This window comes from Bactrocera neohumeralis, chromosome 4, assembly GCF_024586455.1.
Source record: "Bactrocera neohumeralis isolate Rockhampton chromosome 4, APGP_CSIRO_Bneo_wtdbg2-racon-allhic-juicebox.fasta_v2, whole genome shotgun sequence".
Taxonomy (NCBI): Eukaryota; Metazoa; Arthropoda; class Insecta; order Diptera; family Tephritidae; genus Bactrocera; species Bactrocera neohumeralis.
Window position 1 is genome coordinate 50,831,896 of NC_065921.1, and position 13,521 is coordinate 50,845,416.

A 13,521-nucleotide genomic window follows, 5' to 3' on the forward strand; every position below is an offset into this window, starting at 1 on the left:
ATAATTCGGTTTATTTTATTTAGTTTTAGGTTTAAAAGATATGGCGCTTGACGCAACAATGCCTTTATGACTACTCCAATAATATGAAAAAGGGTAATGAACTTCAATATGTGAAAATTATGTTTTCCCGCAATTCGATAACGTTTGTTAAATGTGTATATTCAATCAACTTAACACCTAAAACTAAGATTTTAGAATATTGGAAATGAAAAGTAGTTGTCGCTTTATGCAACCTCCATTAACTTGCAAAAGGCTAATTAGCCTTAATATGTGAATTTCGTGTCAACTCGACTTTACTCCCGTAATTAAGACTGTGTATTTTTTCCAAATGCAGAGCTGTTATGGTTTTATGACAACTAGAATAACGTGAAAAATAATAATTATCCCGAATTTGATGTCGATTGCTAAATGTATATATATAAGTTAAAAGAAAATCGATTTTACACCTTAAAATAAATTGTAGAATTTTTCAAATGCGTTGCCGTTACTGCTCAACTGGCAACTCATAACTTGAATATTGAAGTTAGCGTTTTTTAGCATTTCGATATAGATTGTTAAATGTGCATATTCAAGTTACAAGAAAATCAGCTTTATTGCTAAATGTATTCATAGTTTCGGTGTAATGCTGCAGAGTTAAAAATACAAAAACCGAGCTTCTTTGCTTAGTTCTATACTTGAACTCTGGAGTTAAAAATAAAAACACTGAGCTTCCTTGCTTAGGTCTATACATCAACTGAACTAATCTTTATTTCAAGCTGTGCAGCTTACATTCTAATTTTATGTGCGCGCAGGCACTTATGTGTATGTATACGCTATAAGTTTTGGTGTATCTAATTTCATAATGCATAATGGAATTATTTGCTTGGCCAGCAGAAATGTGTGACTAATTTATATTCACTTCAGGAAAGAGTTCTTATTTGAAGTGTTTCTTGAAGTGAGTATTGTTTATGTCAATTATTATTATTATTATTAATCTTTCCTACAACATTACTTTCTATTTTCTTTTTAATACAAAATATTTTGTTTGGCCTTTTTCTTCAAAACATTTTTCTTACTTAATGGTGGTCATGCGGCTTCAGTTCTTGCGCCAATTTTCAACATCACAGAGATGCCCAACGCTTAAGAACGACATGTGAGAGACTGATATGAGGCTTCTTCAATTGATTCGTCAGCGGCAGCAATATTATCGACACTGCGGGCACTTCTTTGTTGCACTGGCACGGGATTATTTTGTACTATGCCTGTGGATTCAAAGTATTCCACTAGACTAGATAATTTCAACTCGTTGTTGGATTGTATATCTTTCCACGATCTATACACGTTACAGCTAAATCGATTTTGCAGCTGAATATAAGGTTGTGGAATATTTCCAAATACACTGCCAGTATGGGTTTATGAAAACTTCCAAAAGATAAATTAGTCTGCATATGTAAAGTTAGTGTTTCCACGCAATTCGATATCTATTGCTAAATGTTTATATATAGTTTCTCAGAGAGCAGGAGTGTAAGTCGAGTAGAAAATTGTTCGGCTGAACGTGATAGAAGTATTCGAATTAAATCAAAAGATAATTAATTAGTTTAAGCTATGAACAAAAGAAATTTCAAAGTGCCAGAGTGAAGACCTGGACATTAACCCTTGTGTTATAATAAATGTTAAGTTCATCTTAATTAATGCACAATTTTTAAACTTTTAGTGCTTATTACAATTTTAAGCCGATAGTGATTTTTATTAGTTAAGTTTAAAAGATTATTTTCTTTTTTTACATTTATTGCGGCCTTTTCGTCTTCGCCCAGAATTTTTAGAAGTTTTGCAGTTTTTTGGTTTTTGTGGTGTAACAGTTTGAGCTGAGCCTTTCGTCATCCTATTTCCGCCAAGTCCACCAATTTTTTTTGAGGGAAGTAAATGTTGACTTACTAATTCTCCTAGCACGCCTTGATGTGCTAACATCGACAGAAAAGTGCATATGAATTCGTCGTAATTGTGGGTTCGTCGACAGTCATCCACCTGCAAAATAAGAAATATTTATATATACATTTCTGTTGTGGAAATTACATATATGTATGTATGTGCCTCTTCCAGTATTTTCATTATTTATGTATATCATTCTAATGCTTATTAAATGAAAGAATTATTGAATTTACCTCTACGAAGGAATTAAGAAGCATTTGTTATGATGGTAAATTACGCTTTGTAAACTCTCTGAAAATGTCAGCGTTTTTTATTAACTCAATAACTATGACATTTTGGTTTTATCTTTCCCCCTTATCTCTATTTCTAGAGATAATTTACCCTTTGCACTCAGGACCTTTTTGGCACGGCGCACCAGCAACTCGAAGCGTATTTGGTTAATTTCTTATCTCTAACTTAAAATGATTACACACATAAAGTAAAACATAAAACTTTTATATTTTAATATTAAATGTATCTTTACATATTTGAGATGGTAATTTTGCATTGTATGGTATTTGAGATAACAACTCCCGAGATGCATGCCCGGTTTGTCGGGGCAAGTGTCACAATAATAAGTTGTTTGGTGTCTTCTGCCGGGCTTATTTCTTTGGAAGCAGACTTTACAATATTTTCTAACTCCTGTGAGAATGCTATGCAGCTTTCCATTTAGGTGGATGTTATTGGATTCGGTGGTTAAGTGGAGGCTAGGTCGCGTGGCTGGTGGAAATCTCCAGCCAATTGCTTAGCTAATGTCTTCAAACATGTGTAAGTGATTAAGCGGCCGTTCGCTTCTCTGTTCTTTAGTGGTTTTATATGAAATAAATCAGTTTATTAAACAAATCTCCAAACCCCTAAGAAACAGTTTACGCCATCATGTGTTTGACATAATCTATTATTACGTTAGGTTCCTCGGAAAATTCGTTTTACAGGCGTCATTCCAGCATTGTTCCAGTTGGTCAAGCAAGTCACAACCCTCTTGTCCTTCCACGCTAAAATTAATGTATTTGTTTTCCGGTATGCTACTATTGATTTTTTCCGAATTGTATTATTTTTATTTGTTCTGGTAGGTGCTTCCTGTTTGTTAAGATAGTTCCTGTAAGGTGGCATTTTAATTTCAATAATTCTTCGGACACACATACAGATGCAATGGTATTCTCGTGGCCACCGGAAGGTCGCGCCTAATCAAGCAGTCTATTGTCAAACTTCCAAAATAAGGAAGATTACCACAGATGTAACTGGTAGTTGAGTCTGTTATAGTATAAACTCGAATTCCCCATTTGGTCGGTTTCTTCGGATTGTAAGTAATGAAGGAGACCCGACCTTTGAACTTGATCGTAGATTCATCCACACAAATTTCTCTCCCTAGTGTAAAATAGTTAACAAATTTGGAAATTATGTAATCCAGGAAACAGCTAACTAGCTGAAAGCATGTTCGTGGTCCTGCATCTTGTCTTTGGATTGTCTTCAGATGAAGCATCCAAAAAATCTGATTAAATCTGTCTCTTGTAAACTTGTTCGAATATAAAGGAATGTAGCTGACATCACTTATGACCAATATGCTTGCGAATTTGCCAACGGCATTGTACCCATATTTATTATAACACCAACGGTTCAAATATCATTGAACATGCTTAATTATCAGCAAAGCCGAAATACTATTCAAAATAAATATCTATTTATATATTGAACATACATACATACATATGTACATTAGCAGCCACATGCATCTACATGCAATGCGCATCCAATAATAATAAAAATGCATGTGGACACAAGTCATAAAATTACAGATGAGATAACATTAAACACACACACATGTATTGAATTGTACACTTGAAAACAACCCTATATCAAGCAGCATAAACAATATGCTGCAATACATACATAACATATACACATACACATATATTTAATTATTTGAGATAGTTTTCTAAAATAGTCTATACATAAGTAATGAAAATACCAAATAAAAATTAGAATGAAAGGTTTCTCACTCAAGAAAATACTTTTCATTTCCCCCCACCAGTGGTAAGGTTTGACAAAATCTTTATTGAGTTATAACATTTGGTCCTTCGAGCCGGATAAAGAGCTCGGCCAGAATTAAAAAGTCCTGTTCAAAATACAGACAAGTTAAAACAAAAATAATTGTAAGACGGATGTATATTCCCGCATATTAAACCGATCACATAAGTGCGCGGCCACGCACTGAGCGATGAGCGACGAAATTAAAACATATGAAAGGCCACGCAGTAAGCGATGAGCGACTGAGCGATTTCTCTGCGACTGAGCGACGTCGCTTAACAATTAAAACATGTTATAATTTTCAGTTGACTGCTGAGCGACGAACAGAAAGAATGGACAAATTTAACATTGAAATGCTTATTTCTGAGGTGCAAAGCTACCCGGTTTTGTGGCAGGATAGCCACAAAGACTTCAAAAATAAAAATATCACTGATCACATATGGAAAAAACTGGGAGAAATATGTGGTTGTTCTGGTGAGTGTTTTTTTTATTCATAAAAAAAATTGATTGTTAACATATTAACATGATAAAACTAAAATTTTAAGTAGAATTTAATGTCCAAACTCCCACAAGTATTCTGTTAATTCATTACGTATATTTAATGCTGTTTGGCTGCTTCTGTTGAAGTTTTGCTGTTGTTCCCGATCAACGGCATTTGTTTGAGCGTTAGCATTGTTTATAGTTGTTGTTGTTTGTAAGTAATCAAGATCGCCATCGAGCTCCCTCACAAAATTGTGCAGTACACAAGCACATTTAATTAAAATAATAGCTGTTCTTGGTGTTGTTTCAATGGCTTTTTGCAAAAAACGCCATTTACTGGTTAATATTCCAAATGCGCATTCAATGCATTTTCTTGTTATTAAAAGTCGATAATTAAAATTTTCTGTTTTCGAATTTAAATTCCTACGTGGAAAAGGTCTTAACAAATATGTTTTCAGTGGATAAGCTTCATCACCAATCTGAAAATTAGGTAAAATAGTATTTGAGTTTGCCAATGCTTGGGGAAGAGAACCATTCAATTTATCCGCTTCAAGCAATCGAAATAATGTTGATCCAGAAAAAGTACCGCCATCACTTTTCTTTCCTCTTCCTCCCACTTCTATAGTTACAAATTTTTTGTCAGCATCTGCTACACCTAGCAGTACTACGGAAAAGTAGTGCAAATAATTAAAATAATGGGACCCAGAATTTGCCGGACACTTAACTTGAGCCATCAATACTGCCAAAACAGTTCAGAAATTTCCAACGCTTGTAGTAATTATTTATGATAATTTTAAGGCGGTCTGTTGTTGGTATAGGCATATACTCCTCCAAAATCTCTTTCCATATGATTTCGCATGTTTCTGAAATAATTAAACTGACTGTGCTTCTGCCCATGCGAAAAGCAAAAGCTAAATCGCGAAACGAATGTCCTGTAGCTATAAACCTGCAAATATGTAATATAATTTAATTCAATATACTAATAACATTTCAGGAGAAGCAGCAAAAGGAAAGTGAAAGAATTTAAGAGACACATACAGGAGAAATCTGCAAAAGAGTCAACCAGCTCCGAAGCTCTTCCAGTTAAAGTTAAGGCCATATTATGATTTGATGAGCTTCATTAAAAAAAGCGTTGTTCCGGATCCTATGGATGGGAATCTTTTGGAACCAGAGCAATATCAATGTTGCAATCCTAATTATTCGACTTTGATTAACGATCTACTAAGTGAAGAAGACTCTGTTTAAAACTGTTGATATGCCTGAAACCAGCACTTCTGTTTCCACCAGTTGCTCTACAAATGTGCCACCAAAAACAAAGAAAAGAAAGGGAAGAACAAGCGAGTTTGAATCTGAATTTTTCCAAATTGAAAAGGAGCGAATGGAAATTTTAAAAGCTGAGGTAGAAAAGAAGGAAGAAGATGATGATGATCTTCAGTTTTTTAAAAGTTTCTTGCTATTTATGCGGCAGTTTAACAATATTTGAAAATTTGAAGTCAGAGGAGAAATACAAAATGTAATTTTAAACAAATATCGGGCATCGTTTGCCAATAATCAGAACAAAAAGTAAAGTATATATGTAATATTATGTTTAACTTAAATAAATGAATAAAATGAAATTTATGTTTAACTTACCTCAAGGTCAAAACGAGCCTCTGCTCTGCACGAATTGCTTTCCTTTGTTTTGTTAATTTAGAACGAACTTTTTCAAGCAATATATCAAAAGATTGTATAGACATAAGTAGATATTGAAAGAATCTATCTGGAAATTTACGTAGATTTTGATATAAATGATTAAATTCACCGAACCTCCATCTTGTTTGGTTTATAGGATGAACACCAGACTTTCTTTTTTTATACGTAGCAAGATTCTATAAACATGATATCTATTTTCAAGCAGTAATATACGCTGTACAGCCCTTGACAACGGCATTTTAGCAACTAATCGCTCAACAACAGTCGCTCAGTAAAAAGCCATACGTCGCTCAAAATCGTCGCTCAGCCGCTCATCGCTCAGTCGTTTACTGCTTGGCCGCGGCCTAAGCCGTTTTAGCAGAGACTAAACGCAGTGATTTAACTGCCACCACAGAAAATCAGCGGCTGTGAGTCGAGGCACAGCAAGGTCTACTAGGCAACACAATCAATATACATACCTCCAACGATTCCTTTGGAGAATACCAGCGGTTACTCAAATACGAAAAGAGTTGCGGAAAAAATTATTGGTATAAACAGAAACAAAATTCTTGATGCCCAAGCGGATTTATCCCAAACTGTGTTGCACACGGCCAACACATTTCGAACAAAGCCATTGCGGAATGACATGACAAATGGCCGAATATAATTAAATGCACTTGATTTTAATCAAGAGTAAAATTCAACTCCTCAGAAAAGTAATGGATGATCTCCACAAAATCATTACAAGAAAAAGTGATGACATAAGTATAACTTGAAAAATTTTTCTTTCTTCAAATGCACAATTTTCACATAAAGTACTTTACAAAAATTTCTCTTGAAGTTGAAAAATTGTACTTTGAAATAACGGTGGAGTATTTCGAGAATTTCAAACTTTGTAAAGCGAGATTAAAAGGAGTGTCCGAAATTACTTACAGTTCTCTGCAGCGTGATGCGGTGTTAGAATATTTTATCATATAATAAGAATCTGAAATTTTGTACCAATTTGACTCCGATTTAAAAAATTTGCAAAAGCTCCAATCTCTTATCTACATATCTTGTATACAGTAGGTAGAAAAAATAATTTTATCAAAACAATCAGCGCTGTTTTAAACGCTCTATATTTTTTCGCTAATTGAATATTATTTTTTTTGTATATGATCGGAAAGTACCGTTATCAAAGTACAGCAATTGATGATTTTAGTGGCAACCGTTTATCTGGTAAGAAATTTTCGTGGCCTTCTATTGAAATTCTCAGTGACAACGCGTGGAAAAAGTAAGTTATCAAGAGCAGTAATTAGTGTTGTTCATATTAAAACTTGAAAATAAAGTAGAAACAAGCATTAAAGGTGCAAGAATTCTTTATTTTATAAATTTTGAAATTGAATTGGTAACTAAAGTTTTCGTTTTTTTACGGTGAATTAAAGAAAAATTCGGAAAATGGTGAATTTTAAACAATTAACGAATGAGGAGTGCACAAATATAATTAATTTGCATAAAGATGGTCACACCCAACGTTATATTGTTGTACATTTTAATAAAAACCAGGCCGTAATACGGAAAGTTATTGCCGGCTACAAAAAAGAAAATCGAGTCATCAGGAAGAAGAGACAAAGTCGCCCAAAAATAATAACGGGAGAGTTGATAAACGAATTTTGGATATTTCCTATTCTAATCCTTCAAATCAGTTTCAAAAATTCGCGCAAAGCTTATAAAAGAAGGCAATAAAGCCCCCTCAGTGCACACTGTCCGTAAGAGATTGCACCAAACCAATATTCACAGCCGCGTTGCAAGAAAGTTATTCCTCCTAAATGAAGCAAATAAAAAAAACGACAAGCTTTTTATAAAGAGCACATATTAAAATATCAAAATTTTTGGCATAAAGTGCTCTGGACTGATGAATCGATGATTTGTCTTCGGTATTCCCACGGTATGGTTTACGTTTGGCGCTCACCAGAACAAGAACTATTATACAAGTGCACTCTACCCACAGTTAAGTCGGTGGAAAAGGGCTTAATGGTTTGAAAATACTTATCTGCGAATGGCCCTGGCAATATTGTAGTCCTGGAAGGAAAAGTTACTGCTGCAGTTTATTAAAATATTTTAAAAGAGCACTCCATCTCCGAGGGTCACCGACTAATTGGACCGGATATCCTTCTTCAACAGGACTACGCGCCCATTCATACTGCAAGTCATCATAGAACATCTAAAAAATGAAAATGTGAGTGTATTGAAATGGTTTCCTCAAAGCCCTGGCAATTCACCAATTGAAAATGCTTGGGCAACCCTTAAGATGTTCATAGCTGTAGAGAAACCCTAAAACCTGGTTGATTTGAAGAATTTCATCCATTAACATTTGGAATACTTTTCCTCAAAATTAGTGTTTGAAGTTTGCCAACTCCATGCAACAATGACTGATTTAACAAGCCAGACGAAATTATGGACATTGTGGATATTAAACAATTTGATAACTTATTTTTTCTACACGCAATTTACTATATGTGTGTGTATGTTTTCCTTTTATAAAAGCGATGCACTTCTCTTTTGAATTCAAATTACTTTAATTACTTTGAAATATGGTCTCAAGAAAAAAAAAATCATTTGAAAAATGTAAACTTTGAAATTTTATTCACTTCGTTGATTTATATTTCACTTTGATAACTTAATTTTTCTACCTACTGTATATTTATCTTCTGCTGAGGAAGAAACAGCAGATGTAATAGAGGAAGACAAAAACGAAAAAGAAGTTGAGAATTTCATAACTCAGGAAAAGCAACTAAATTTGTACCTTCGTAATTATATCTTACGGCAGGCTCACATTTTGGAGAAATATGGAAAAGTTAAGTCTAGATTAAATCGTTTAAAGATAAGGATGAAGCTGAAGCAATCGACCACATTTTAGAAGATGATGCTGAATCGAATGAAAGATTTCTCACTCAAGAAAAGACTTTTCATTTCCCCCACCAGTGGTAAGTAACACCAATAAACGCCCGCTGAACTTAATTCGGTATTAGATTCCATGTTTTTAGGGATCAAAAAGTTTAAATTCAGTAATTTCCCTGCCGCGACTGTCAGGTTTGTACTGATGCCGAAAATGCAGTCAAGTTCCTGATTGATCCCCAGATAAGAAAATCTTATCTCCGTTTACACTTCATAGGAGTATATAGAAAGAGCGTAAGAAAAACAGTTAGACTCGCGTATCGAGTTACCGCAGCAAACGAAGTGGTGAGCGATAGTCACCTCTCGAGTTGCGGCACCACACCCCATGGTGAGTGAGAGTAACCTCTCGAGTGCAAAGGGTTAAATTCGTAACAATAAAATAAATAAGAATTAAGAATTTAACTTACATTTAAAATCTGGCAGCGACTATTTTCTTGCTTTGTTTCTGATAACAAAACCTATAAAATTGGTTTCCCTGACACCCAAAACCAAAACAATTTCCGTTTCGATCGTCAAACCAATATCTGAATTTTTGATATATACTACATTTTAAACGGTTTCAATTCTGATTCCGTTACTTACCATAAATATTTCGAAGAGGCTGCATTTTATACAATCCAGAAAACTAAAAGAGACTTTACTGTACCATACTTACATAGAAAAAGAGCTGAGTAATTAAGCCTATAATAGAATAATATAGAGAAGTAACTATGTACATACGTATATATAGAAAAGGTGAGTGATTAAACCTATCCAAACCGAATATAGAGATGCTGGACAGAGAGTTTCGTCTTGCCCAAGCAAAATGATAAATCGAACGTGTATAAATATGTATATCTACATACATATGCAAGTCGAAAAGAAATGAAAGAGAAAATTTTTAAAAGGCTGCGTAAAAATTGTTAAGGAAATACGTGAAATTCAGCTGGGGAATGAGGGAATTTTCGAAAATTGAAGTAGCGACTTGTATAAGTATTAAATCTTATATACTTCAATTTAAGAAACCAAACTTGTGTCATAGCAGATGCCAGTCTAGTAGCGGTACTGTTGCAGTTCTAAGTTAATGATGATCCTTTAATTATATCATTTGCTAGCAGAGCTTTGTGGGATGTTGGAGGCGTTATTCTCAAAAGAAAAAAAAATAAAGTTTGTGTCTACTTTGGGCGGTTGAAAAAGTTTTACTATTACCTAGCAGGATTTCAGTTCGAACTACTGACCAACCATAAACCGTTAGATGCCATTTTCAAACCGACACCGAAACGTCCGGCCCTCATAGAGATATGTTTAATACGGATACAGTCCTATAATATTAAGGTAATCTACAATGCGGGAAAAGAAAACATCTCTGATGCACAATCACGACTTTGTCAGTTATCATCATACTTACTCATTTCGATGAGTTGTCGGCTAAAGGATCCCTTCTTTTGCGAGGTAACCGTATCACTATTCCCACATAGCTTCGAAACCGGGTACTTGAGCTGGCCCACGAAGGGCACCTTGGAGAGTCGGCTATGAAATCGTGGTGGTCTCTGATTGACCGCGACGCAGAGAAGTACGTAAAACAATGTACAGACTGACTTTTGGGGTCCCAAAGCCTTAAACCAGCGCCAAGGTATAGGAACTCATTTCCAACAGGCCCATGGATTTGGGTAGCATCAGACTTACTGGGACCCTTTCCAAACAATAAGTTCATCGGGGCGTTCATTACCTATACTCCCACTAAATGGAGTTAAATTTTTTTCATTCTATTTGATCAGCTAGTGTACTTAAAGTGATAAAAAAAATATTTTGTAGACTTTGATATCTAAAATATCAGAGAACGGATAATGGAAGGCAGTACATAAGTCAAGAATTAGCGAAATACCACAAAACTTCTGGTATAGAGAAGGTCAAAACCCCGCCCTAATGGCTCCAGGGTAATGGAGAAGTTGAAAACATGAATAGGTCTTTGCTGAAAAGTTTGAAAATAGAATTCTAATTCAAAAAATTATAAGGAAGAAATTTAAATTACGAAAAGTTTCCTGCATAGGTTATATTGCACTTTTTATCCTCTTCCAACTTGCAGGAATCAAAGGAAAACACCTTACGATGTAAAAAGTCTACTAGAGGATCAGGATCTAAGCAGTTTTTTAAATGCACACACCATATATGACTTACATACATATATAATCGGCATAAGATTTGTTAGAAAAACCAAAATCATTATATATAGTCATTATACAAAATCAGCGGATGTTTGCAAATCCTAGTAATGGTTATATGGAGCTAGGTTAAGTTTTCGCCCATTGTATCCATTTTAGACACGATATATTGTTATGAGTAAAATTCGTCCTGAAATTTTCAATGAGATAACTCAAATATTGGCCGAAATATCCAGCATAAAGTCATCAGGCAGTTCGAAAACCTTTATATTAGGCAAATAGGGGCCCAGGGAAATTTTGACCCGATTTCATCCACTTTAGATACATAGAATTACTACTGCAGGAAAAGGATTCTGTCTAAATTTCTATTGCATATCTCACGCATTGACCGATATTTTCGATCAAAAGTCAAATATAGGTATTGGGGTCCACAAATTTGGTACCTAGGGTCTTGAACAATTTTGGTTGGATTTCACAAATTTTTTGTCATAAGCTGGCGTATACCAAAGGAATTATTCGTGGAAAGTTTAATCATATTATATTAATTGCTTCTTGATTTGTGTACTGGAAACTGAACGAATCAATTGGAATTTAAAATTGTGCTGTATGGGAAGTAGGCATGGTTATTGTCCCATTTCAATTATTTTCACAGAGTGACCCGCCGGGGGAAGCAGAGGAAGAGGAAGACCTCCACTCCGTTGGAAGGACCAAGTGGAGAAGGACCTGGCTACGCTTGGAATATCCAATTGGCGCCACGTAGCGAAAAGGAGAAACGACTGGCGCGCTGTTGTTAACTCGGCTATAATCGCGTAAGCGATGTCTACGCTAATTAAGAAGAAGAAGAAGACATAGGAATATGAAAAGAATGCTACGTTCCAAATTTTGTCTTAATCGATCAGTCGGGTCCCGAGATATGGGATTTCACCAAAGAGTGGGCGGTGCCACGCCCATCGTTCAATTTTCACACGGGCTCTCACAAAACCTTCTCATGTATCGGTGGTAAAATTTAATGTCTCTGGCGTATTAATTATGGATTTATTGCGCTTTTAGTAACTGTGAACAGTTATATGGGGAGGAGCGAGGTTATTCGCCGATTTCATCCATGTTCACACTGTCCGTAGAGGTCCGATTACGCCCATCTAGGAATACGAACTTTTTTTTTGTATTAAGGAACCTACATACCAAGTTTCATCAATTTTTATTCAAGTTACAGCTTGCACGGACGGACAGACAGACAATCAACCGGATTTCAACTTTTCTCGTCGTCCTGATCATTTATATATACATATGTATATAACCCTATATCTATATCGATTAGTTTAGGTGATACGTACAACCGTTAGGTGAACAAAACTATAATACTCTGTAGCAACTGGTTGCAAGAGTATAAAAAACAAAAAGGAAAAGGCAGATAAAATGAGGGGCGTGAGGAATGCCGCGATAATTTAACTGCAAATTTTCATGAAACCGCGTTTGAAGTTGTTTAAAAACACAATAAGATAATAAAAGTAATGGCAGAAGACAGAACCTTGACGAGAAATGTATTCCAAGTCAGGAAGAAAACGATCATCAGCCAGAACAGCGGCGTCACGGGGCAGACCGGCAGCGCTGTCGGCAAAAGTGCGACCTGAGCGGCGTGAAGGATTGGAAGTTTATTTTATTTGTACCAGCGTGCAGAGCACAACCAAACAATTTATAATTTACAAAATATACAGGTATGTTTTGTATATTTGGCTTCAAATTTGATTATAACTTGGTTATATATAATAGTAAAACCTTAACTGTTGTGACATACTATATTGTGATCGTTGAAGACATGCCTGGACGACCTCTTGCAACTGATGAAAATATTAAAAAAAAAAAGTGGGGGATTTTAAATCGTCAGGCAAGTGTTAGGGAGATGGCAAAAGAGCTCGAGATCTCGCACGACCCCGTTCGAACTATTTTGGTAGATAAGTAGTATGTAGTATGAAACGCGGTCTTACTTGACTCGTCCCGATAAATCCGATTTTTTTTTTCAAAAAGACTATGGAGTTGTTACCGATTTTAAAGCCAAAAACGCAATGAATACCATCGATCAACCACCGTATTCACCAGATTAGGTAAGCACCCCCTAATATTTGTTAAGGAAAATAGCACCACGCTATTTTAAAAGTACGTTATTTGTTGAAGACGTTAACAATAAACCGTTACAAATATTATTGAGACATTTTGTCAAGAGATTTTTGACGTCGTCACTGTTCAGTTGCAATTTAGAGTTTAAGAGTCAAAATTGGCGGAAAATACTTATTCAGCCGACGTTACAAATAAAAAAAATAAG

General features: G+C 35.2%; 1 protein-coding gene across 2 annotated transcripts in view; it reads right to left on the reverse strand.

Moving 5' to 3' along the window:
• Positions 1 to 708: 708 nt before the first annotated feature.
• LOC126754553 (ubiquitin carboxyl-terminal hydrolase calypso) overlaps positions 709 to 13,521 on the reverse strand; it is a 30,956-nt gene continuing 18,143 nt past the window's right edge. For both annotated transcript variants that reach the window (XM_050466640.1, XM_050466639.1), the window contains one exon: positions 709 to 2,004. In XM_050466640.1, the coding sequence (XP_050322597.1) occupies positions 1,747 to 2,004 (258 nt within the window). In that variant the 3' untranslated portion in view covers positions 709 to 1,746. The remainder of the gene's footprint in view (positions 2,005 to 13,521) is intronic.